At 37.0% G+C, this 27,449-nt stretch overlaps 2 protein-coding genes and 1 pseudogene across 3 annotated transcripts in view; 2 read left to right on the forward strand and 1 right to left on the reverse strand.

The window, feature by feature from the left end:
- Positions 1-27,449, forward strand: part of ANO3 (anoctamin 3) — a 401,618-nt gene that overhangs the window by 327,731 nt on the left and 46,438 nt on the right. The window contains exon 15 of the mRNA XM_035012465.1: positions 4,868-4,928. Coding sequence (XP_034868356.1) covers positions 4,868-4,928 — 61 coding nt within the window. The remainder of the gene's footprint in view (positions 1-4,867; positions 4,929-27,449) is intronic.
- Positions 5,996-11,547, reverse strand: MUC15 (mucin 15, cell surface associated). Of its 2 annotated transcripts, XM_035012466.1 has the most exons (3): positions 10,845-11,547; positions 8,201-8,350; positions 5,996-6,301 (listed from the first exon to the last, which is right to left on the reverse strand). In XM_035012466.1, exons 1-3 carry the CDS (start codon positions 11,530-11,532, stop codon positions 6,141-6,143), a joined length of 999 nt encoding a protein of 332 aa, XP_034868357.1. In that variant the 5' UTR covers positions 11,533-11,547; the 3' UTR covers positions 5,996-6,140. The 2 variants fall into 2 exon arrangements, with proteins under 2 accessions (XP_034868357.1, XP_034868358.1); XM_035012467.1 differs by lacking the exon at positions 8,201-8,350.
- LOC118016361 lies at positions 23,248-23,364 on the forward strand (annotated as a pseudogene).

Below are 27,449 nucleotides of genomic sequence, written 5' to 3' on the forward strand. Positions count from 1 at the left end.
AAAATGCTTTCCAAAGCATTTATACCATTCGACTTTCCCATCCACAGTATATGAGAATTCCAGTTTTCCATATAGTCACTAATCCTCAGGATGGCCAGTCTTTAATTCTAACTATTGCATGGACGTATAGAGTTATTGTGATTTAGTTACTTGGAAATAATATGGACCTTTTGGGTCTTGCTTTTAAGGCTTATGAGCTGGGTTCATAGCAGTAGTGTAACCAGCATGAATTTTCCCCCACAATGAAAGTAATATCTGTCTGTGTACAGTACCCGATGCACTGCAAATGAAGGATTTCCAGTCTGGCTGGTGGGAATGGGTGTGCTGGTACTCATTTAAGGTGGTCCTTTCCTCGGGTAGTCTCCTCACAGACATGCTCACTGGGTACTATCTGCATCCTGCCAACTCTTTCAGCATGATAATGTGAGGCAATCCTAATGCTCACCTCATTCATTTCCCACCTCTCAGGGATCATTGCCCTTCTTGCCCAAAATCCACTGTCTTGAAATCTTTTGCCTCTGTATTTTGTTCATTCTTTGGTTGTTTCCAGAATGGGGTAAAATCAATCTCTGTTACCCCATCTTGTTCAGAAGTAGAGGTCTCCATACAATTAATTTTGACAAGGCAGGGTATAAACTCAGAAATCACTCAATATCCTACTATGAAACTAAAACTTAGTAAAATTAGCTCCTGAATTATTTTGCATGCAAGCCATGAGGAAAATCTGTTTTATTTACAGTTTAATTTCTAATAGTATGCTTAGTTTTGAATTATTTTTAAATATTTCCATAAATATGTCTTATTTGGGGAAGCATTTTCTGAATACTTTTTGCAAAAGCCAAGCGTATTAAAATCATTAGGGGTGTATATATATATATATACATGTCCTTCTCCTAACACATGCATTTCAAGGACATATGACAGCCTTAGAGATACCAGCAAATCCATATATATGTTATTTCTACTTTTACTTGGACAGATTTAATAAAACATGCTGGCGTTATCTGAATACTAAAAATAAGAAACATCCACAATGGCAGAGTGATAAAGTAAAGAAATTGTCCAAGGAAACACTAAATATAAGGGGCTTTTGTCATTATGTAATATCTACATCCTTCCTTTTCTTAGAAAAAAGGTATGTATAGAGACATGTCTGACTAAGAAAGAATTCATTTAATAACTATTATAAGGAAGGTGGAAAGTTACCTTACAGAGGAGATTATTAACTTCTGGAACAATGCAAAAAATAAATCCCACCAGGATGAAATATTTAGTATCTACTGTATTTTTTTCTGGCTAAGATAAACTGTAGCTACTTGTTTTATACCTTAAAAATCAGAATTACTCTTCCTTTATTGATAGAAATGACATTCTTTTTTAATATCAGTTTGTATACTTAAACATCTAGAAGTTACTTGATGGACAGAGTCAGAAATAAAGGGACAGGTTATTACCAAAGAAACAGGCCAATCAGTCTAGGATCATCTAGCCACATCATCTAGAAACTTAACTCCTTATGGAATCCATCACCACTTTGGACAAGAAACAAAATTAAATGTCATGTTATTGAAAAGTATGTGTGTGTACACATAATTATTTTCTTAATAATTTAAAGGATGTGTTCCATGGAACAAAATTGGTCCCATCATGTGATAAAAGTTATATTTAAGTACATTAACATATTTTTAACATAGGTTAGTTTAACATTTAAGTACATTAACATCATTTTTAATATTTACAAGTATGGGGATTAAAAATTTTTTGCAACTAAGTAATTCAGTGATATGTGCACATTCATTTAAAAGCATCTGACACCATAATGTCAATTTGCATTATGCTAAGCTTTCTTATTTTAGGTGAAATCATGAGAAGGGTTCTGCATTCTTTTTTCATATCATTTTAAAAGTGACTCTGCCCTTGAGGTTAGCCTTGTTTATAATAGTTATCAGTTTCTGGGTTTTTGTTTTTTTTTTTTACTTGTTCAGTAAACATTTATGCAATACCAAGTATGAGCCTCAGACCATATACCGATATTGAGGCTACAACAGAAATAAGACAGAGGCTATTTTTTTCTTTAAGAAACTTCATGGAAAAGTCAGTATAATAATCACGTAAGACATTTGTTAAGAAATAGATTCCTGGGCCCAATGTCCTACAATTCAGAATCCACTGGTCAAGGGTAAGGCTTAGAATTCTTAAGGACTGAGGAAGTGAGAGAGGCCTGAACTCCAGCCTAAATTCCAACTCCTTGCTCTCCTTCCCACATAGTAGCCTGGCCTGCAGGGTCGAATCTAAGAAGTGCTTTGTTCTCCTTGGCCCAGAGGGGTTTTAATGGAATGTAAGGGGCAGTTTCCAGAGGCTAATGCAACCCTGAATCCATCACACAATTTTAGAGACAGACCTAGCAACTACAGTAGAAGAGACCAAGACTGTAAGCTTCCAACTTAATAAATAATTTACCTCTTTAAACAATAACCACATTTATTGATTTCTAGCCACACTCAGCTCTCCAAGAGAAATCAGATGTCAAACATAATGGAGAATTTGTGCTTAAACATAGTTTTGTTTGAGGCTTAGTTTGCTTTTGTCTTTATATATTATTCCTACTCACATTGACAATGTTGAATAAAATGCTTGTCCATAGGTCTCCCTATGCATAAAGGCAAGCTATTTTTCTAAGAAAATTATTCATTGCAAATATATACTTGTAGATAGGATGTGCTTCCTTTTTGCTTTTGGAAAAGCCTGTTACGTTGCTTTGGGGATTTTCTTGAGATTTCACCTGGAGCTTTCTTTTACAGGGCAAGGGTCTCTTTCCTAATAGGCAGAAGGCCTCTTCCCCTTTTATTCTCTTGACAAATACCCACAGTCGAAGCTTGAGCCATCCATGCTCTGCTTGACTCTTCCTTCTCTCTATCCCCATTTTCATTCAACAGCTCATGTATCAGCGCTGTAAATGCAACCCTTAGCAACTCCAGCTATAACTGCAGGCTTCAGATTATTCTTCTTAGGTCTGTGGCCTCCCACATATCATAGCCCATCCCACCTGTCATATCTTAGTGGCTCTAACACAATGATTTTATGCTTTTATACCCATCCTTAGGGCAAGTTCTGACATTTTCCGTAACTCCTACTTTAGCTTTATCTCGAATTACATATATGTAATCTCACATTACATGACTATTACATGTATACCTTACCGTGTCTCATGGATGTGTTTCTAAAAAAATGAATGTTTTATTTATCGAGTAAAAAAAAATGCCTGAAAGATGTGTGAACAAACTTAGAAGAAAAAAAAATGAAAAGCTTTTTTAAGGAAAATATGGCTTACGCTATGACAAATCATAGCCCTGCAACCCAATTATTGGTAAGCATGGCTTTGTATTTGTCCCTTTTCTAAAAGCACTGCTGTTTCTGGAGCAGGGGGAGAGCCATGTTTTCTTGATGACCTTTAAGTCCCTGTGTAAAGTCTCTGTCCTAACACTTGAAGAGGATGTTTCCTTCACTGGGTCTGTTCTGAAGGAAATCAGACAGCCATTTACCTTTTTGGCAATAGCAGGTGTCTCTGTGGGATGCTCTTGGAAACTAAAATGCTGGATTCCCCCACTGGGTGTAATTTTATGAGCTCTGTAGGGAATTTCTTTATGGCCATTTTCCCGCCTGTATGTAATATATAGTGATGATTGTGGTGAAAACCAATTCTTATAACATTTTTAGAAATCCAAGCCTTAGCAACCATAGAAGTTTAGAGCTAACTAGGACATCTTGCACCTATCCACAAGCTTTTGAAAGGAGCACGTTTTGTATAATGATACTTTCAGTAATGTTTTATTTTACAGGAAAACACACCCTGCCTTTATCTGTTTTACCTATTGTTTTGCAGTGTGTCTCAGATGTTGCAATTAAAATACACATTAGTATTAATGCACTCATTGACCAGCCTCTGGACTGTAGACTGCACAAAGAGGACACCACTCTATTCCCACTTCCCTTAAAATAATGTTCTTGAGCCCCCAATTGGCCTTTCTCTCCTGTGAGGATAGCGTCCCTGTTTTCCCTGTAATTTCTATGGTACCTACGTAGATGACCGTGAAACATATATTTCTTCAGCTGTATTGGTTTAATAGCCCTCACTATAAATATAAAATGTAACTATAGGGAAGGCATTATGCAAATGAAAAGAAGCAAGGTAAGCTGAATTTATAATTTATTAAAATCAAACAATCCTTGCAAGCCTGAATATTGTATTCAGTAACATCATACCACTGTATACTGTTCTTTATAAAAATTCAGATAATGTCTGATTCAAAGAGACACTTGGACTATATCCTAAATGTTTCATGATATATGAAACCTCTTAAAAACATCGTAGCCACTAGTGGTCCCATGGCACACTCTGAAAGATGTCAGAAAGTAGGGCGAGCACTGTGATACCTTTCCATTGAAGGTGCCGCCTCGCTGGTGAGTCCTGCACTCCGGAACTTCCCAGTCCTAGAAGGCTGGCTGACAGGAGGTGCCGCGAGGGGTACCTCAACTGAAAAGCCAACCCTAGCTGCTGATCGGCGGCCCACCGTACTTCCTCAGGGTGCTAGCACCCCTTTCTAGCAGAAATGAAGGTGAAGTCCACAGGGAATAAGAGGGAAGAAAGAAGAACAGGGGGAAAATGTTGATTCCTCACCTCTCCCCATGAAAACATCATATGAAACAGCTGCAGGACGCATGAAAGGATCTCATATCTTATATTTATAAACCATAAAATAATGGGATTCCATTTGGAAAAAAGACCATAGAACCTAAATGTACACTGTAATCACTAGATTATTATAATCAGTTTGTGGCTAATATTTTTGCTTCATTTTCCATTAAGGTGACATATTTGTTTGATAATGGAGGGACGGTCTTCTTTGCTATTTTTATGGCAATATGGGGTAAGTATGTTCTTCTGTTAATTGCTTGTCCCCATTTTCTGAGGCTGTTGTTGTTTCTTCACATACATGCACACACACACACAAACACACACACCCTGTGTATCAACTCAACAATGAAATCTCTTGCTTTGTTTGCCCTCTTCACACATTCACTGCTTCTTTGGGAATTTAACCCCTGCTCTAATCCTCTAGTCCCTAAAGCCTTGACCTTCCTATACTAAGGAGTGTATTTTTCCTGCCGAATGCAGGTGGTGATTAAAAACAAACTGAAACATATTAGAATCCAAATGATGCTGCGTGTACTGCGTGTAAAAGTGATGCTCAGAAAATGTTTCGTTTGCATTATGTTTCTATTTGTCTATTTTTTTAACATTACACTTTATACACTTACAGATATAGAATCTATTCCATATATGATTAAGGAATAATATCTAATACATAATAAATCTTGTTCTTATTTAACATCTTAAGACTGTAAAAATTATGTACAGGTATATGCTTTGGCTGACTTTTTTCACCGTGTTTCTCATTGACTCTTTAAAGCACCCAATTAATTGAGTCGTAAAAGAAATCTGACAGGTTAGGATTCCCCAGCCTTTGAAGAGAACCTATCCCTTTCCCGGGTAGAGTCAGGTTTCCTACCGTGGCCCCATTGAATGCAAAGTCATTGTCAGTCTGGCAATTCAAGGGACGGACCATGTATGTGCTGAGACAGGAAAGTAAAATGTACTAGAGAGAAGTCTCTCACTCCCATTACCTTAATTTTCCAGGAACAGAAACTCCATATACTCTCTTTCTTAAGTCAAAATTAAAAAAAAAAAAAAATTACTGTTCCAGTTTTCCTTCAAGGGAATGCCCAACTTGATGCATGAAATTAGGACAATAGAGTTAGTTAAATTACAGGCAGGGAAAGCATCGTGAAACCTTTTAGTTTTACCTGACTCCCATAAACCATTTCCCACTAAGAATAAAATAAACCAAAGTACAAATTAAGGTTACTCGATAGATGATTCAGCACAGCCAAACATGGTAAGAAATGAAACCTTTTAGATGATTTATCCTCTGCGTTTCTGCTACTAGTCTCATACTTTTATAGTTCTCCTTGGCATAGCCACATGACAGTGATCTTGTCTTAGCTTTTGGAAGATGGGTTTGTGAAAAGACTAGGATGTAGGCGATCATTTGCCGTCAGAAGCCTTTTTCCCTTTAGCTCTATACTGAGGTACGAAGTTGAGGTATGTCATCCATAGGAATGCTGTCCCGTGCATTTTCTTGGCCTGCTGGCATAGATGAATCATTCACAGTTGAGTTGTAATAACTAGAATTCCCAAAACTCGCATCATAAGGTTCTGGTGTATTGTCTAATCGCAGAACTAAAAAAGTAACAAAAACATTTATTTTATGTTGACAGTCTGGAAGATGCATGCTCAGGCATCTGCCAGACTATAGCAATTGTTCCAGATGAGTAAGTAGATACATCTTTCGTGTAGGCTTTGCAGATATTGGTTTTGAAATTTTAAGTAAGTCTATATTTTTCATGACACATTTCTTTCTAAGACTAAGAGAACAGTTTAACTTCTAAAATAATTTTACTCCAGGTGAACCAAAAATAAGGGAACTAGGGGAGAAATCACAACAAAAGTAGAGTGGTACTTTGTATGAAGGACAGACAGACATATGTCTCATTGACTTTTGAATCTTGTGAATTCAGAGCCTTGTGAACATGTTCAGAATTTTTACTTCTGGTGTAAAAAAATAATTTTTAAAAACTGAAGAGCATTAATTTTAAATCAGTGTCATTATTTTTCTAAGTGTCTCAATATCTTTATGGTTGAGCCAGGGAAGATGGAGATGGAAGAAAACTATTTGTAAAACCTTATGTTTCTTTGTGATAGATCCTAGTTATCATGCACTTGACATTCTCTGATTAATGATATAAGATTATTTTTTACTTTTTCAATGAACAGCCAATTCTTACTTCCTTAATGATATTGAATTTATTTTCAAAGAAAACTTGGCATGTGCTAGGTATCTTTAAGTATTAAGGCAGTGACTAATTACTAGTTAGATTAGTGATTTATTTATTCAGTTAGGTATTCTCATATCCTACCTATTCTTTACACCTTCTGTTTACAGACTGGGTGCCCAGTAACCTTAGGGACTTGGGGGAGGTTTCTCAAAGCTCTCTTGAAGGAGAAAAGGAGGTGTTGTGATTGAGTTATTCCATTATGCCTTAATCACAACATCTTAGACTGTATCAGTTTGATAGACTGAGCTTTTGCATGTGATTACAGGTAAAGAAACGATTCTGGGGTTAAAAAAAAAAGTATAGAAATCCCTGTTGTCTGAAATCCTATCCTTTAATTTTGAAAAGTGCCACTTTTTATTTTATATGGATTGCTAGAAACCCCGAAAATAGAATTCAGTTAAATTTACAATTAATGGATTTGGTTCTAAAGATGAACAATATGTCAGTCATGATCTGAACTTAGTAAAATCAACAAGACTTTATCAACAGGATGTACCAGGGGCATTTAACTCTTTTTTATGGTGGCAAGAGTCCTTTGTAGAACAGAAAACATTTTTTTTTTCCTGAAGTATATAAAAAAAGATGAGTCAATTATTTGAAATTATTTCATTTCTGTTCTAATTAGTATTATATTAAGAACAAATCCAGTTCTTTATTTTTAGCAGACACATTTCTCATTCATAGACATTACGGTTGGTCTTTTCTATCACATGAGTGACAAATTCCTGCGTTACTGTGATTTTATGTACCCAAATATATGGCTTTTTATAGATTCTGTTTTAGAGACTCATTAAGATAATTGATTGAGGGCTACTGCATCTGTGTAAACTTTAGAAGAACTCCAAATTGGAATAAGTCATTGTTCAAGTTACTGCTGCTAAGAGCTCCAACAATGGCAGAGAATATGGCTCTGCAGTTACTTGCTAACAAAACTGCCCATTTTTTTTCCTCAATGGCATTCTCTTCCAGTTCTATAGACATGTTTTAGGTTCTGGGATTTGGTTTATTTAAAACTAATTGTGATGCAATGAGCCACAGTTCCAAATGGCTTTAAAATTCCATCCACAGGTCCATAAGTATTTTGGTTATGTTCTTTGAGAAACAGAGAGTAGATCAGAATAAATCTTTAGTCTGTTTCTGTCATATAAATCTCCAACTCCCTTCTAGATAATGTAGTGAACATTGGTATCCTCATTTAATTAAAACCACCGTGTGCAGGTGAGGTCCTAAAAGTTGCTTTTACCTGGTTCGTTTCTGTCATCGTAAAGTCTCCGATGGGAAAATGAATCCATTTTCCTTTTTCCACACAGCAAGTAGCCAACAAGACTAAGCAATGAAGCACCCAGAATAGCACCTAAGATGGCCCCAAATACTACTCCTGTATTTTTATTCTCTAGAGAACAAAGAAAAAAATAATTAACAGATAAAGAAATATAAAATAATTTTTCAAAGAAGAGAAATATATACATTGGACTTTATAACAAAGAATGTTTAAACAATATATTTTTTTTAATTAGATAATGGTGATGTGTGTGTGTGTATTTTGTCAAGTGCTGAGTATTTGGGATATATTGGCAAATACACCTCCCGATAAAACCATACTTCAAATTTTTAATTACGTTGAAATACTTCTTAGTATTATAACTGTCTCTCATTCCTTTTTTAACAACAATAGTACTGAAATACCATGTATATGCTCCATTAAGATCTAATTTCTATGTTGAGTGCTATATTAAGTTTTTAATCAACTCTGAATCTCTAATGAACATTAATGATGAAATGAACCTTGAACTTGTTTCTATAATAACTGAAAAGTAAAAAGCTAATGGGAGTAAGTGGGTGATAGAAAATGAATCCACAAAACCCCAACTGAAAAGGCACTCTAAGGGAAAAGCAGTATATCCTGATATAGGATATTTCCAGATACAGTAGATAGACCAAAGCAAGATGTTTGCAGTGTCTTGCACACTGAGAACAGATGTGTAGGTCTGAGTTTAAGGGAGCCCAAAATTTTACTCTATCATCCCTTTTTACTAAGTACCTTATTTGAAGACTAAGTTCGTTATTAACAAACTCTGTATTGCTCCCTGAACTTATATTTAGTGTATTGTATTTTCGGAGTTTTTTAAAAAATTTCATGAGAATGTTATTAATTAAGTGGGTGAGGGGTCTTATAAAGTCTGTAATTCTATATTAAAACCCATTTATAAAAAAATTAACCTACACACTAGAAGCATAACAGCAAAATTACTACAAAAATAAAAGCAAAACAAAGTCAACTAATTTTCTTTTGATTAAAGAGCAATGGTGGGCATAAGTACTCTGTATTCTTAGTATGTATGTTGCGTTTAGAGAGGCAAGAGAGAGAGAATATTTATTAAAAATCTTTCTGATGTAGGGGCGCCTGGGTGGTTCAGTCAGTTAAGCGTCTGGCTCATGATATTGGCTCAGGTCATGATCTCACTCTTGTGAGATCGAGCCCCACGTGAGGCTCCATGGTGAGTGTGCAGTTGCTTTAAGATTTTCTTTCCTTCTTACCCGCTCCACCACTCTGCTTGCACTATCTCAAAAAAAAAAACAAAGAAAAAAAACCTCTTTCTGATGTAGTATAAGAGTATGTATGAATGAAAGGATACGTTAAAATTATAGCTAAAATGAAAATATATGTACTTACAATCTATTAGCTGCAGTGCTATTATAAAGCCTAGATTTCAAAATTTAAAACTTTTCCTGTACACTAACAACTTTCAAGTAGGAATTTGTATGTATGATGTAGTGTTTACATCATTAATATAATCTGAAAGTAAGTTGTATTGCAAGTCATTGGATTCATGGGGGAAAAAAGAGAATTTTTAAAAAATTTCAGGGAAAGACAAATACCATATGATTTCACTCATATGTGGAATTTAAGAAACAAAACAGATGAACATATGGGAAGGGGGAAAAAAAAGAGAGAGAGGGAGGCAATCCACAAGAGACTCTTAAGGATAGAGAACAAACAAGTTTGCTGGAAGGAAGTGGGTGGGGGATGGGCTAGATGGGGGATGGGCATTAAGGAGGGCACTTGTGATGAGCACTGGGTGTTATATGTAGGTGATGAATCTTACTCAATTCTACCCTTGAAACCAACGTTACACTGTATGTTAACTCACTGGAATTTAACCCAAAACTTGAAAAACAAATTTCAGGGAAACAAAAACTTGGGTAGACCTGAAAAAACAAAACATGATGAATTTTCATTATATTAGAGATCTTCTCTGTTTTATGTTTTAAAACTTGACATAATCCCTAAGTGAAACATAAAAATGTTCCCATAATATGCTTTTCTTGTGATACTCACAGCTACATTCCATTTTTATGGTGTTCATTAGGTACTAAACTAAAAATTCAGGAGGATTTCCTTTTGTTGAGTTTATTTACATTTTTTAAAAAAATCAGTGTTCTGTTTTCCTGTGATTGCTATGTGGTATCAGATAATTTATAAATTCATTTATTTTATTCAATTTTCACATACATATGTTTTTAAAGTTCAGTTGCATATTGTTCCTAAAGCATGGGACATTTCAGGCAGTTTTCTCAGATTCAGTGAAAATCACTGCACCATATCTCAAAACTGTACTACTACCTCAACCTAACCTTCCTCTAATTTTGTCCTGCTGACTCGTTATGTTCCCATACAGTAGTGAGTACTATATGCTGCCTGAAGCCTGAAATCCCTTCACTCTTTCCACTGAATGTCTTGGATGCCCCCCAAAATGAGAACCACCTGTGCGGCTGTAGTCTTTTTTTTTTTTTTTCAACATGGTACATTATTTAGTTGTAATCTGCATGACTTAGTTCGAGATTCAGTTTCACACGAAAGGAAAGTTAAATCCATTTATATTTACCTTCTTCTGATGTATTTGAGAAGATTTTTGAATTATTGGTAAACTTTAAAGTGGGCTGTAGAGTTGTTGTTTCTCGGTAGGGGGTAAACCCTATGAAGCTATCATTGGATGTGGTGAGCCATTCTTCTGGTTTTGTTATCGTGGGGGTCACGGACGTGGTGTTTGGTGCTGCAGGGAGGACACTAACTGAAATGGAACTGTTGCCAGGAGTGTTTATGGTATCACTGGCTGAAGACCAAGTGAACTTTTCTGAAGATATAGCAGATGTAGCTTTGGGAGGTGCTGAGACTGGAAGAGGATTTTCATCTGCTATGGATGAGTTCCAAGACAATTTAGAAACAAAGCTATGGATCAGAGGAGGGCTTGTGGGAGACGTAGGCATAGGTCCTGGATTCCTAGAAAAGTTGTTCGTTGATGAATTGCTGAAGACTTCTGTTGTTCCATGGCGTTTATTTAATGGGTCCCAAAGAGGGGAATTACTTGCCTCGGGATTGGAGGTTTCTCTATTTTCTTTATCTGAGCTTAAATTTGCATCACTTTCCAAAGGAACAGATTCATTTCCCATTGTTTTTAGGTCTGCTGCAATGCTTTGTGTTGTGTTTCTTTCTAGACTTTCTTTCCCATGACTTCCAATTAATAGTAAACTAAACAAATTTGAAATCAACAGAATTTTGGCTGAGGTCAACATAGTAGCCTTTTTTAGTATTGGTGTTATTAAGGAGAATCTGAAAAAAAGCAAATAACAAGCATCTGAATTATTACATAAAGTAGTGATTTTTTAAATGGATCTACATCTTTAAAGTAATAAAAATCTAGAGATATAATACTGAATCGATAATACCATACTTTTTATTCCAAAAGTTAGTTTTCTTTGGATTATATACTAAACCTAGAGTGAGTTCTATTTTCTGTATAATATTTATTTCTTCTTTCTTCTAAGGAAATGCCATGCAAAAACTTTGTCAAGCCACATACCACTATTCCACTATTTCAAAGATCATTTAGCTTTTGACAAGTTGAAATATTTATATATATTTCAGATATTTTATATGGATTGCTAAGTAAAATATTGTAAATATAGGGCACGTAGAGCTGGCTGATTTCTTTAACCTGTTTAAGAAAATATGTTTTCTATAAAGACATAATTTGGAATGTTTATTATGAAAATGATGTTACTGATTATACTCTAAACACGTAATACTGGACCTTAAAAATAGCAGGGACCTCCACTTGAAAACATTTAAATCAATATCCCTTTTTTTCACAACACTTTAATGATGCCCTTCTTCCTATTAATCCAAAATTAGGGAAAATCAGGAAGACTCTCAGATTTCAGGATATTCTTTCCTTATATTCCCTTATTATATAAATGAAACATCTGGCTGGGAGAATGTGTAGAAAAAATGACATAGTTAGATAGTAGGAGAGTTGAGGTTGAAACCCTGGTCCAGACTTTTAATCCAGGCATTATCATTCTGCCTCTGAAATGTGGAAGTGCCACAACTCATAGGAGGATATGGGGGAAAGATTTTAAAATTAGATTTATATTAAAATTTTGACTTCTATTATGAATAACCTGTGAAAAATAATCAACATAATAAGCACTTACTTTATCATCATCATCATCATCATACTGACATCACAGTGTTCTGAAGACTAAATGAAATGATGTATGTAGAAGTACTCTAATCAATACCTGGTCTAAAGTAAGCAGCTAATAGACATTCCATTTTTTATTATGAAAATATAATAATATTTCTGTAAGTGCCTTACAGCTCAGAAAGTTTGCAATATCATCTCGCTTGATCCTCACCATGATCCCTTGCGAAAAAAAAAAAAATAGCTTGTATATCCTTATTTTGCAAAGGAAGAAACTGAGGTTCAGAGTGGCTAGTAATGACAGCTAGTGAATGGAAGAGAAGCACTGAAATCCAACTCTACTGACTTCAACCTAGTTAGATGCTAAAATTAGAAATGTCTGACCTAATGATGTAGTATACATTGGCTAATTGAATTTAAATAAAAAAATAAAAAATAGATAAAATTTGAAATATCTTTAATATAAAAATATTCTTTTAAAAATGTTAGACTGTTCCTCTTCAAACAATAAAGTCTGAAAACTAATTTCCTATTCTTTGAATTGGATCTTAGAACTTACTTTTCACTAAAAACCTCCAGGATGACTAAGATAAGAAAAGGGAGAATGTGCACTTGCTATTTTTAAGGTCCAGTATTACGTGGCATTTCTTAAAAGCTCTCCCAGAAATGTTTACAATTATGTTCAGCCTTGAGTTTTCATTAGGGTCTGAGGAGTCTCTAAATACTCCATCTGATTTTCTTTTGGATTTAAGTGCCCCCTTCCTGCTTAATGATATACTTAAATATATTTATAATACATCCTGATACATATTTTTTTCCAAAAGCTTTTAGTAATTCGTCCATACCTGTGGATTCCTAGGACTTTCGAAATATAATATTTTCCATGCCCTATGCTTCTCACTTAAATAAATTCTACTTAAAAGGCAAGGCAGGGGTGCCTTGGTGGCTCAATGGATTGGGTGTCTGACTCTTGGTTTTGGCTCAGGTCATGGTCATGAGATCGAGCCCTGCCCCCGGCTCCACCCTCAGTGCAGAGTCTGCTTGAAGATTCTCTCCCTCTGCCCCTCCCTGCCCCCTAGAATAAATAAATCTCCTGGAAGCGGACTCTGTATACTCCTGCTACTCTGTTTCTTGATCTGGTAGGCATTACATAGGTGTTTGTATTTGTGATATTGTCTGTTTATATTTCATTCACTTTTCTGTGATGGCCAAGAAAATGGATTTAGATCCAAAAAATGTTAACATCATTGGAAAACGTATTACTACTCTGCTTTTATTAAATCAGATGCTTCACACATTTTCTCATTTAATCCTTACCAAAAACAATCAAACAAACAATGAGGGAGGGATTATCAGTCCTGTTTTACACATAATTAAATGGGGCATTAAAAATGTAAACAATGTGGGGTGTCTGGGTGGCCCAGTCGGCTAAGCCTCCAACTCTTGGTTTCGGCTCAGGTCGTGATATCAGGGTCCTGAGATGGAGACCCATGTGGGGCTCTGCACTCAGTGCAGAGTCTGCTTAGGACTCTCTCTCCCTCGCCCCCTTCCCCTCCCCCACCTCTCTCTAAAATAAAACAATAAATTGAAAAGAAAAGTGTCAAGGACACAGAGTAGTGACAGACATCGGGTTAGGATTCAAACCTCGGCATTAAAGCCAGTCATCACTCATCTGTGAAATAGAAGTTACAAAGGACTATAGAAATTGATTACAAGGGAATATAGAATTCAGCTGCTTTTTAGAACTTCTTCCCACCAACATTTTTTTTAGCGCAGCTTCTCCAAATTTTATTATTTTACTCAAAGCAGTTTATAATACCATTATTTTTTTAAAGATTTTTATTTATTTATTTGACTGAGAGAGACACAGCAAGAGAGGGAACACAAGCAGGGGGAATGGGAGAGGGAGAAGCAAGCTCCCCACGAAGCGGGGAGCCTGACTCGGGGCCCGATCCCAAGACCTCAGGATCATGACCTGAGCTGAAGGCAGACGCTTAACAACTGAGCCACCCAGGCGCTCCAATAATACCACTATTTTAAACACTGGAAAAATAGGGCCTTCTACCTTAAGTACCCCTCAAACACACTAAATACACTTTTACCCTAATTTAAGAAAATCCCAACAATTGTTTCTATGATGCTAGGTGGACACCTTTAGCATGTAGCTTACAAATTAACAAACGTTATCATCCCCAGGACCTCTAGTTCACCAACACATTATTAAACTGATACCTCACCCAGCACATTTAAAATACAATTCAATTTAGTTTAAAAATACTTCCATGTATCTTTTCAGAAAAATCCTTCTTCTGTGAACTGTCAAATTCATAGCAAACATTAGAGCCTTTTTCATTATCTAATTCCAGTGGTCCCATTAAATTTATGAATTGTACTTAGCCACGCATTGTATCATTATTATACATTTTGATTTGTTTTCCCTTTGTGGTTATTTTCTCTTCCTAATGAAGTGGTCACCAGAAGGGAAAAAAACAGCCCTTAGCTGTTCCAATTTTCTCACGTTACATGAGGAACATGGTATTGAGCTTTCACTCCCTTCCCGTAATGAGAATCCACATATCAAGAGTCAGCAAAGTGAGTTTTGTTGTTCTGGATTCACTTTGTAACATTGAGCCACCAATGGGATCTCTCTACCCTTCACCCAGCTTTTGATTGTAACTTGAAAGGTATTAATATCCCAAATGAGCCAAGCGTTCTGTTACTGCCTATAATTTATCTCCAGGAAAAAGAGGGAAATGGAAGAGAGGGATGATGTGTGTTGTGAATACCATTTGCAGTTTATTCCAAAAATAATACAGTTATGGGTAAGGCTTTTGTGAGAATTGGTTTATTCCTACTATCCTGGCCTGACAGTGGAGGATAACTTTGCTTCCGCTTCTTAGCTTCCAAGAGAAACAGGTTACACCTCTCCCTCAGGTCTCTTCATCTTAAAGGGATAGAAGATCCCAGGCTACAGGTTAAGACAGGTGGGTTTTGTTTTTCTTTGTAATAGGAAATTCAGTCTGACATTAGCCAACCCAGAATTGAAACCATCAGCTATTCAGAACCCCAGCCCTGGGCTTTTGCTGGACAAGGACTAGAAAATTTTGGTGAAGTTCAACCCTATTCTGAATTGAAGAAAACACGTTGTAAGCCCCAAAGGCTAATGGAGGTAATACAGAAGCTCTGAAGGGCAATAAAAGAAATCTGTGCTCTTTCTCTTTGCACTTTCCTCTTGGCCTCTCTCCATCTCTAGAGTTTAAATATTTAAAGTATGTTGTATACTCATTGTGTAAAGTTATGCTGGATGATGGTTGGCATGCTTGTGTGTGCCCAAGTTCATCTGTCAGCCAGGTGCACTGTGGAGGCAGACAGAAGTGGGACCAAAGAAAAGTGCAATTGAGGAAGGAGAGTAAATCAGGAGAACCCGGTAGCTATCATTTTCCCTACTGTCCTTTTTGCCCTTTCTGGCCCTAGGTAGAAACGTGAGAGAGGAAATTTGAGGGGGTAGAGCATAGGAACAGAGCTAAGATCATTACAAACTTGAAAAACTTCTAAGATTAGAATTATTATAAAGCAAACAGAAAAAAAGGACTTCCACCCATTTTGCGATACTTTAAAAACAGATTCTAAACCTTTCTGTATATATTAAACTATTTTTATTGTTTCTGGTATTTAACACATTTTAAAATATACTTTCAGAGGGTGTGCGTTGCACTATTTTTTTTTTAATAATTACTCTATGCAGAGCAAATGAACACAGTTTTCTCCCCTGTTTTTGGTGTTGGCACTAAAAAGTGGTTTCACATTACGACTTTTGTTTGGAGGGCTGCAGAAAGTGGTGAGAGAAACACAACAACCATGACCATTAAGGGAAGCAAGTCCAGACTCTCTGCATAATTTTGCTTCCCCTTAAATGCATAGAGTCATTATTCTGCCCAGCCTTCTTGTTATAACTGAGTCATACCCATTTCATATCAAGCCTTTAAAAATAAGGTGGTACCCTGGTTTGTATCAGGTAATCAATCCATGCAAGGGAAGAGAAATGCTAGTTATTGGCAAGTAAATCACAATCCAAACTTTTAAATTACAACATTAGTTCAGTGCACTGAGGGGATACTGTAAAAACATGTTTCCGCAGTGAAATAACTAAACAGTACATAGAATGTGCTACTTCTCTCTCAGTTGCTTTTGCTTGTTTTTTATTATAGATCCCAGGCTACAGGTTAAGACAGATGGGTTTTGTTTTTCTTTGTAATAGGAAATTCAGTCTGACATTAGCCAATATCCCAGGCAGACCCTGTTACTCTTGAGTGGCCTTTACAATCTTGAACAGTATTTTGCTTTTCCTAAATGAAAGAGCTTCAGTAAATGAGGGCATAATGAACTATGCTTCTAGAAATGCCTCTTTTAATAAGAGGGTTTTGAAAGGATGAGAACATCTAGTAGCCAGAAAGAAGAATTGTACCTGAGGACCGTAGACATATCATTTCACTTTTATTTGACTTAAAAAGAAAAGAAAGACAAGGCTTTCCTTCAGGAAAAAAATTTCAAGTAGGTGAACATAATTCTAATTAAAAGACTGGGGTATGCCGAAATCCAGGAAAAATATGTAGAATGTCATACTCCCTGCTAATTTGAGCATTGTTAGTCATCATCTTTAGTACTGAAATAATTAGATGGAAGAGTATCAAGCTTAGAAAGAAAAACTGTCTCCAGAATATTCTGGACCCAGATTCCCAAGCATGGGGTTTTCAGCCTTCTATTATATTTCACTGTAGAAAATCCCTCCTTGGATCAAATAGAAAGTGCTAAACAGTAAATCAGCATCCCTTTAATTAAAGGAGACTTACCTAGCCACAAACAAAATAATTTTAAGAAACTTGATCCACACCTTAATTCCATAAGATGTGTTCTGTAGCAACTGACTTAGCCACTCGGATTTCCAATGAGCACCAGATGTACACACATATCATGCTAAGTAAAATAGTTACATAACATTTTGCCAATTTTTTGATTAATAAAATCTTTGGAAAAGATGTATAGAAGCTTGTAATTCATTGTATTCAAATATTGTTTTTCAAAAACTGTCATATTATAATACTTTGGCAAGATCCTTAAAGCCCAAATGCATAATTTACATCTAAATAATCAATTCATATTTATGCGATTTCCACTTTAAACATCATGAAACTTTTACTAAGATCTAACGGCAACTCTCTCTTGTAGTCATGTATGATTTAAGTAAGGTTTTTATTTAACTCTGCAGCTGGTTTCATCATTGAGCAAATTTGGAAGTAAATCCTAAAGCTAAGTCACTTAGTGCAAATGCTCATTTGGAAGGTAATTAATGAGACAACTACCTGTTTTTATAAGGGATTCCGTAGCTACTTGCCGGAGAGTTCTGTCAAAAGTTGACCCTGCTTTGATTCTCTCTGGCAAATAAATAAAAGAGACAGAGAGGGAGGAGAAAGGGAAAAAGGAGAAAAAAGGGAGGGGGGGGATGGGATCCTAGGCAACCCAGTCCACACTTACCTTCAGGTTCTGGAGGTATTTACAAACAGGAACTAAAATATCACAGACAGCTGTCCTGGCTGGAATGAGTCTGCCGAGCATCAGAGAAAGCAGATGGGTTAAGTATGACAATGTCCCACTGAGCAGGAGGGTGTCAGAGGAACAAAATTAGGTGGAGCTGGCCAAATCTTGCTTGTGTAATAGAGCACCCAAGAACCTGACTGACCTGCTTCTCAGCTGTCAGCATGAAGATATCACCTCATTCAGACCTTTAAAAAAAAAAAAAAAAAGCCCAACCCTCCAGGTTTCATAGGTTGATCGTTTTGACTTTGGGTCAGGCTAGTTCTCTTGAGCAGTGGCAGAACAAGGGACATCCATTTCCTGCCCTAAATGAAAAAAAAAAAGGACAAAGACTTTGGTAATGTCCACTGGTGTATCAGGAATTTCTGGCACATGCTGGATTTGCCCTTTGCAGGTGAGGAAACCAAAATGACTCATGCCCTGCACCTGTTACTCCGTGTGAGCCCCATGTTGTTCTCCTATATCATAAACAAACCTGTCTTTCCCATAGTAGTATGCCCTCTTTGTGTACCAAAAACCTGAATGGAGAAAATACGGTGGTGAGGGTCCTCGTCTGCAGTACACTGAAATCAGTTTTATCGAAAGTCACTCTTAACACAAAGTGAATTAACGTGTATTGGCATCCTGGAGAAAGCTGTGAAGCATTCAGTTAGAAATCACCAGAATTGAGATGGGCTTTCTTGCTGACTTTCAGGAGTTTGGGGAGTCACAGGGGCCTGTGTGGGAATGGCCACATGATCCTGAGCAATCCTGAGAGCCTTGTCAATTAAGCTCTTTCCATCCTGTGTTCTCTTTGCTTTTACTCTCAATTTAGAAGCTGGAGAGTTTCACAAGTGCCCAGGTAATGCCTGATTAAATACTGGAGTTGAATAACAACCTGGCATGCTTCCTTCACTTCCTTCCACAGCTTATGAAAGGGAGCAGAGTGAAACTGCACTTTCTGGGATATTCTGCACACCAGTATTTGGGGGTTGGCGCCAAGGCCCGTTCAGCTCAGTACGTCTGAGGTTCATGCTTAGTTTCTGTTGTACAAGGAGGTAGGTTTCCAAATGCTGGGAGAGAAAATGAAACCTTAGCTAAAGTACAGGACCTTCAAATTGAATGCAAAGAATCTGCCCCATTAATTGGTCCCAGGAAAGAACAAGGTAATGCTATAGTTTTAAATTTTCTGAAGTCAAAGCCCCCTTCAGAATATGATTAGAAATTAAGCCAACCCCTAAAAAGAAGTGTTTACTCAAAGGATATTTAAGCTGTATCTGCACTGGTATGAAGAAAAGCAAGTTGAATTTAATCAAACAACTGATTACTGAGCAATGGTTTAATAGAATTCAATTGGTTATTTTCAGATTAGTCAGTTACTAGGAAAAAATCCCACTGACAAAATATTTTCTGTCTACTTAGAGATCTGAACATGACTTGGCAGGGTTGGGTGTGCCATGCCCTTAGGGATTTTCCTAGATATGTGTATGAATGTCATTACCACTTTCTGACTTGACCATGGTAATTATGGCCTATGCCAGGCATGGAAATTACAAGGTACTTTTGCTACAACTCTCTGCTTTCACTGTGTAAGAGTCGAATCTCACCTCCCATGAACCCCTTTTCTGGAGACTGTACCTGTGGCCCCAGAATCCTGTTCATCGTTGCCCTCCTGACAACCATAACAAATTGGTTAGAAATGACCCTATTTACCCTCCCTGTCATGAGCACATCTGGAAGTAAAGTCATAAAATAAGAAGTATGCATGCATTTAATGCCTCAGTGGCTACTTAGCCCACTTACTTGTGATCAGAAATCTTTGTGAAATCACCTGAGTTGGAGTTAAAAAGTAATTTCTTGGGGCGCCTGGGTGGCTCACTCTGTTAAACATCTGCCTTCGGCTCGGGTCATGATCCCAGGGTTCTGGGATGGAGCCCCGTATCAGGGTCTCTGCTCAGTGGAGAGCCTGCTTCTCCCTCTCCCTCTGCCTGCCGCACCCCCTGATTGTGCTCTCTGTCAAATAAATAAATAAAATCTTTAAGAAAAAAGAAGTAATTTCTTGCCAAACAAGCAAGTCTCAGTGAGATACATTCCCAAGTATATACCATGGTCTAGGTAAGACCAATCCCATGTTGGCCCTTGTTTTTCCAGGTGAACTCAATGATAAGGGACAACTAGCTGGCAATTTAGTCAGCCAGGCAAGCTGAGATGACACATGGTACAATGCCTACATAATTATTTTGTACTTACAATTTTCTTGTTGAATCCTGGCTTTGTCAACTTACTGGTTTCATAACCTTGCCTAATCACCATCCCATTTCCAAGATTGCTTTCTCATTTGTAAAATAGCAAGAGTGACACCTACCTCCAGGTCACCTGTGGGGAGTCAATGAGGTAAGGTAGATAAACACTAGGTAGGGCTCAATAACTATAGTTATATGATAACTATAATAATTTTTTTTAGAGATGGCAGAAATTAAAGCTTCAGCATCAATGTGAATGGAAGTTGAGATGAGTCCAACAAAGCGTGGAAACACTTATATTAAATTTGTGTTTGTATCTATACCTTGGCACATAGTAGTTCCTCAATAAATAGTAATTGAGTGAAAAATGAAATAATTCAGAGCACCTGGGTGGGCGTCTGCCTTTGGCTCAGGTCATGATCCCAGGGTCCTGGGATCCAGCCCCATGTCAGGCTCCCTGCTAAGCAGGGAACCTACTTCTCCCTCTCCCTCTGCCATTCCCCCTGCTTGTGCTCGCTCCTTCTCTCTCTGTCAAATAAATAAATAAAATCTTTAAAAATCTTTAAAAAAAAAAAAGAAAGAAAGAAAAGAAAAATGAAATAATTCTTCTCCAATTTCAATTGATTTTTTTTCCTGACAGAGAGGCTTTCCCTCATCATCCTTATAAAAACTACAACCCTCCTTTCTTGACCTGTTTTAATCTCCTTTCCCCACATTATTTTACCGGCAGCACTTATAGTTACTTAACATACCCTTTACCTTATTTTTGTTGTTTATTATCTGTTCCTGTACTAGAAAGCTCATGAAAGCAAACATTTTTAGTCTTCTTTCTTAATTGCTTTATCCAAAGAGCTAGAATATTTCCTTGCACAGACTAAATGCTCAATAAATGTATAAATGAGTGAATTAAATGAGTGAGTAGGTACATAAACAAATAAATATAATTAACAATAATAACCAAAAAAAGTGAAAATATTAAGTATAAGACATCTGCAAGCTCACTTTTCTTCTACCTAGAGTATTCTTCCAATTGTTGGCTCTTTCAGATATGAAATCAACTTTTTCTTCCACTTAAAGATATCTCTTAGGCATCTTTGTATGATTGTACATGTACATCATTGAGCAATTTCCTAGAGCAGGTGATAAGGGATGGGGGCTAGTTTACAAGAAGAGTTAATTTAACTGTGGGTTCATAAATCTGTTACAGCAAGTGAGAGTGGAGACTCTATTGCATACAAGTGTAGGTAAGTGGGTAGGTGTGGTTTTGGGGGGTAATTTCTTCTGAATACTTTATTTTTAATGATGAGGTACAGAGCAAAATTGCACTTAAGAGTGATAAGAGTGTATGTGCTGGATGTTAAAAGAGAAAAGAAAAGGTATGACAGCATGGCACAAGTCCACTCAAATTATTAATTTAAAACAAATCAACTCACCCAACATACCTGTCTTTTTCTCCAGTGATGGTGTGCATGGGGACAGATGGACAATAGATGGAGTGTTGTGTTTTTGTTTGTTTGTTTAATATTTTATTTATTTATTTTGACAGAGAGAGAGAGACAGCGAGAGAGGGAACACAAGCAGGGGGAGTGGGAGAGGGAGAAGCAGGGTCCCCGCTGAGCAGGAAGCCCGATGTGGGGCTCAATCCCAGGACCCTGGGATCGTGACCTGAGCCAAAGGCAGACGCTTAACGACTGAGCCACCCAGGCACCCCTGGAGTGTTGTTTTTAACTAGGGTCATGTTCAAACTATGAGTTTATGACAAACTGAGAGAAGAGCTAGAGCTCTGAGGGTGTATGCAAGTGGGTGAGCATAATGGCAGACCATTAGCATCTTAAAGAAGAAAGTGAGGGCACCAGGAGCGGAAAGGACAGTCAAAATATGATGGGGTTGAAGATTGAAAAATCTTGGTCAAGTGTCAGTGGATTGAAAATCTGGGTCAAGGAGTTGTTGGAATTGGAGTTTATAGGGAATGAGCTAGAAGGATGGAGATGATAACTGGAGATTTTAGAGAGTTTGCAGTCATTGACCAAAAGTATGCTGTGGGAGTACATGAGTGAAATAGGCGAGGAGAAAACAACTTTGAAGATAGAACCGAGGTCCTAGAAAGATTATCTGTGTATATTGTAGTTTCAAAGAATTATTTTAGGAATCATCTTGAAAAGAGTTACACTAAGCCAAGAGTTTGAAAATCTTAAGACAAGCTAGGGACGTGTCCCCAAGGAGTGGTAGATGACTTCCACTAGGAGAAGTAGTAGGAAGTATGGATATAATGTGAGACTCAAGTCCGTGAATGAGGAGCAAGAAATTCACCACCTCATCTTCAGTCCCAACTGGTATGGGAGACAAATAGCTATTACCTGAGAATGCCATATGGAAATTGGGGTTTCAGGAGTGTCCCGGGTTTCAGTTAGCACAAGAAGTTGGGGGGACATAAGTTACTGTTGATGACACTGAGCACAAGAGGATATAGTGGAAGTATCTCAAAGTGTTCGGAAGGAGTGAGAGATGGTCACAAAGGCAGTCTGTTTCCCTGAAACTAGAAGATCAAACTCTGAGGGTTAAGGGATGATCTGGAAATCTTGGTCTTCTTGAGATAACTGATATTAACAGAATTAAGGAGCACAGTGACTGAGTCATGATGGACTCAGTTGTGAGTGATAACAGGAGGAAGAGTTTTGTGTGTAGGATATGGACATGGAGGCATCTTGCTACGATGGAGAGTTCTGGGCTCCCTCTAGACCCCTGCTCATAGAAAAATTCTGAAGTGAAGCCTCTTATTCCTAGCACCCAAAACAACTGTTCAGCCTTGCAAGTGGCAACCTACTGGAAAATGATACTGCTCTCTTTAACAAGTACATGATACTCTGTTGTGCAGAAATGCCATACAGCGGATTCATTCCCGTATGATGGAATATACCATTATTCAAGTTTCCTTCTTTTACAGCCCCGATTTCGTTACAAAGTATAATCTCTTTAGATGACTACTGCTCATCACTTCTCGGCCTTTTGGCTAAGATCAAGTGTAGTATCTGTTCTTATCAGTTTAGATGACTACTGCTCAGTTTATCAACTATGCAATTTATTTTTATAGGGACTTAAGAAGTTACAATGAGGCATAAATATAATAAAATGGCAAAACTGACGGATAATATAACTTATTTTGCCACCTTGAGGAAAAGGTTGATTTATTAATGCTTTCTAAAAAAATATTAAGGCAGATAATTAGAAAATCTGGGCATCTCTAATTTGTTTTTTTCTGGTTAGAAAGTTAGAATAGCTAAATAATAACTATGGCAGGAACAGCACACAGAGTTTATTTGCTGAGTGTCCTCAGCGCTGAGCCATGACCTTGCAAGGGGCAGAGTGAGGAGAGAATAAGATGCCAAGGCTAGATCTATACACTCTGAAGAAGGTTCTTGACTTGTTTCTTGGCTCAGAACTCAGGGCAAAAGAGAAAGGAAACTTATTCATGACCTGAAGGGGATTTTGAAATCAAGTTCATGGACACCAAATAACAATGACAAGTGGCTTTCTCATCCATTTAGACTCTAAGCACCTTAAACACTTTGGAGAGAACAATGAAAACATGCTGTGTTTCACTAAGCTGACAGTTCCTAGAAGCTCTTAGCTACAGAACAAGAAAGAAATTTTTGTATGGAATCAGGACAGAATCCTTAAAGAAGGACACTTAGGATTATTGGGAACCCTCCCTTTGAATGAGTATTTGAAGCCAGTAACCCTGGGAGTCAGAGTGACGTGGGGTACACAGTCAAGTTCATTTGGGGCAGGAAAACTTTATTTCTGAACTTTGGTATCATTACCAGTGAAATAGCAATACAAAAATCGTTTCTTGTACATGGCGCTGTTGTGAGGATTTAATGAGTTAGCATGTATGAAACATTTAGGATGGCTGGCATATATGTGAGTGATACATTACAGCTCTTCATGGGAAGGAGACACAATTTTGGAAGCTACAAAAATATGAATGGAAAATGAGGTATGAAAATAACTAAACTGGGAAAAATCACAAATTTACAAATTTTAAAATCTCCGAATACATAAAGTCAAAATCCAGAAAAGTAACAATATCTTAATTAGCTAACTTCCTATCTTATTTCTGTAATGCTTTTTGTCCTACATTGCTTTCTGTGTTTTATGAAATTACCTTTTAATATGATGTTTAAAAATATTTCAGAGAACGTATAGAAAAGCAATTCTGTCTTTCCTTTTCCTCTAACATGGTTAATTGAAAATCCTTTTTATTGATAGTTTTGAAAAGTTTATTTCAGCTTTATAATTCATTATTGGTAGTGTTGTGCATTTTTAATATAAATTTGAGAAGATCTCTGGCATGTTTCAATTTAATTTTTTAAAAGATTTTATTTATTATATGAGTGAGGTAGAGGAGGATCAGAAGGAGAGAATCTCAAGCAGACTCTGCACTGAGTGTGAAGCCCAACGTGGGGCTTGATCTCATGACCCTGAGATCATGACCTGAGCCAAAATCAAGAGACAGATACTTAACTGACTGAGCCACCCAGATGCCCCATGAGTTGAAATTTTAAAAATAATTTTCCCTAGGGTAGTTTCTCTCTCCTACTTCAGATCTTATTTCTCTTGCTTTATCAGTGCTGGACACCCTAGAACATGCCATCTCTCCATATAACCACTGGCCTGGCACCTGAGTCTGCATATGAAGTAAAAGGAGTTTCCTCAGAATTCATTACTATAATAAGATAATTAATAGTTACTGAACAACTTGTGGAAGTGGCCTGCAAACCACATAAATATATCTTCCTCAACGCAAACTAAATGTATCCCTGACTCAACATTCGATTAGTCAACTGTCAAAAACACTCAGGGCCAGTCTACCACACACTATTTGAGGAAGTCAGAGATTCTGGCTGTGTGTACCAGGAGCTTTTAGACACATCAGAATTATAAATATACACAATTCAATCATTCTTTGACTAAGTAAATATTTGCTTGAATTGTGGACCAAGAAGCATTAAGTTTGCTTCTGCATGTCTGTCTCCACAAATTCAGATATAGTGGTCCAATAAAAAAAGTAATCTTTTTAGACAATTAAGTTATAAGCATGTATTGGGGCACCTGGGTGGCTCAGTCGTTAAGCGTCTGCCTTCGGCTCAGAAGCCCAGCATTGAGCCCCGCACTGGGCTCCGTGCTCTGCGGGAAGCCTGCTTCTCCCTCTCTCACTCCTCCTGCTTGTGTTCCCTCTCTCGCTGTGTCTCTCTCTGACAAATAAATAAATAAAATCTTTAAAAAAAAGTATCAAAATTTTATTAGAGTTTTACTGCAAAGGAAAAGTCCTCTAAGAGATCAGTGCAAAGATTTCTGTCTTGGCAGAGGCAGTTATAAGAAAAGAGAGTGGTTGGTAATCATTTTTAGATGCCAAACAACAACAACAACAAAAATGGAAAAGATTTACGGTCAAAGAACTTTAGACTGTTGATGGAGCACTGACTGGATGAGCAGCCAACCTCCCAGAAGTTCTCAATCTTATTTAGGTCTTTTAGAAATTTGCTTAAAAAAATAAAATAAAAAGAAATATTCTTAAACATTTCATCTGTGATGCTAATTTCTTCCCAGAAAGATGTTGCAAATTATATAGCTCGAAAATTCTATCCCAAACCATGTTTGGAGTAATTTTTCCTTTGGCACTGAAAAAGGTCAGCATTTGGATCTGGATTTGAGTTTCAGCCAAATATCTTCCTCAGGTAACGTAACTGCCAAGAGCTTCAGTTTGCTTATCAACTGAATGAGATTAACAACCTTGTATTTACCTGGGTTGTTGTGGAAATGGTACTGGTTAATTTAAAAATAGCTAGCGCAAAGTCTGGGACATTTTAAGTGCTCAATAAAGGCTATTTCTCTTCTTCCTTTTTGGGAACATGATGCAACTCATTTTCACTTTTTTGTATGCTCTTTATAGGAATAGGCAAATATGCTTTCAAAAACAGTAAGTTTTGAATTGAATTATTTACTCTAGAAGCAGTTTTACAGTCTTAAATACAAAAGAAGAAAAAGAACAATATAAATCATTTGCTAGGTTATGGGCAAAAGAAAGTATGTGGAAACTGACCAAGACTGAATTTGTGAATCAGTTGAAATATAAATAAATGACAATAGTTTTATTTTTCCTGCAGGAAGATATACAATATGTTTAAATTTTATAAAGTATATTTTATATTGTATATCCCTTATGCAGTAGAAACAAGGAACTTTGTGTAAAGTTTACTATGTATAACAACTAACAGAATATTGAAAAAAATTGGTTATTGTAATTTATTATACTATTAAAATGAATTAAGTGTAATTAGACCACTTACAAACTGTACCTCACTTAATTCATGCAATGCCTCTGTGAGGATGATTTTACTGTTGTCATTGTAAGTTGTGAAAATGGAGGGTTCTCATTATGTAGACATTCATCCAAGGCATTTGTCACATGATTAGAAAAGCATATAGACAGCTTTCAAACCCAGAACATTCCTACTCCAAGCCATGTTCTCTCTCCAGCACCACATTGCCCTTCCTAGATGTTTTTTTGAGGATCGCTGTAACTTGATCAAGAAGATAAATTTTACGACGTTGATAATAAAAGCAAAGTTAGTCGTTTCTTTTATAGTGACTCTCATTCACCTGTGGTGCCAAGAACAGTTCTAATTGAACTGTACCCAATTCCAGAGGGATGCTTACAAGGGATGCTTATAAGGTGAAAAGGCAAATATTTAACAATGTTTAGGGCTCTGGCCCTGGCTAGTCAGAATGAATGCAGACCTCAGTTTTGGAGCATTTTGTTGGAGGTCCCGAACTTTCGGGGATGACCTGGACGGGTATCCTGTCCTGCTGAAGCTTTCCTGGGAAGGACAGACCGGCACATGAGGGGTGTGAGGCAAGTCAGGAGACTCAGTTAGGAGTTTGCTTTTCGTTTTTTTAGTCATAAATTGACAACCAGTATGGCCATGCCTTTGAGTATTGGCAACATACCAGCCATAAATAGACTGTTCAAGAAAAATACCTTGGATGGAATTAGCAAAATTCTAATTATAGCTGCTTATCGATGGTGAGATTGTAAGTGACTTTTAGTTTCTCCTTTACGGTTTTAATGAATTCACTCAGCATGGATTTACTGAAAGCCTCCTATGGAGCATGCACCCCTAGACCCCTG

The sequence above is a fragment of the Mirounga leonina genome, unplaced genomic scaffold, assembly GCF_011800145.1.
Source record: "Mirounga leonina isolate KUSES-001 unplaced genomic scaffold, KU_Mleo_1.0 Mir_166, whole genome shotgun sequence".
Lineage (NCBI taxonomy): Eukaryota > Metazoa > Chordata > Mammalia > Carnivora > Phocidae > Mirounga > Mirounga leonina.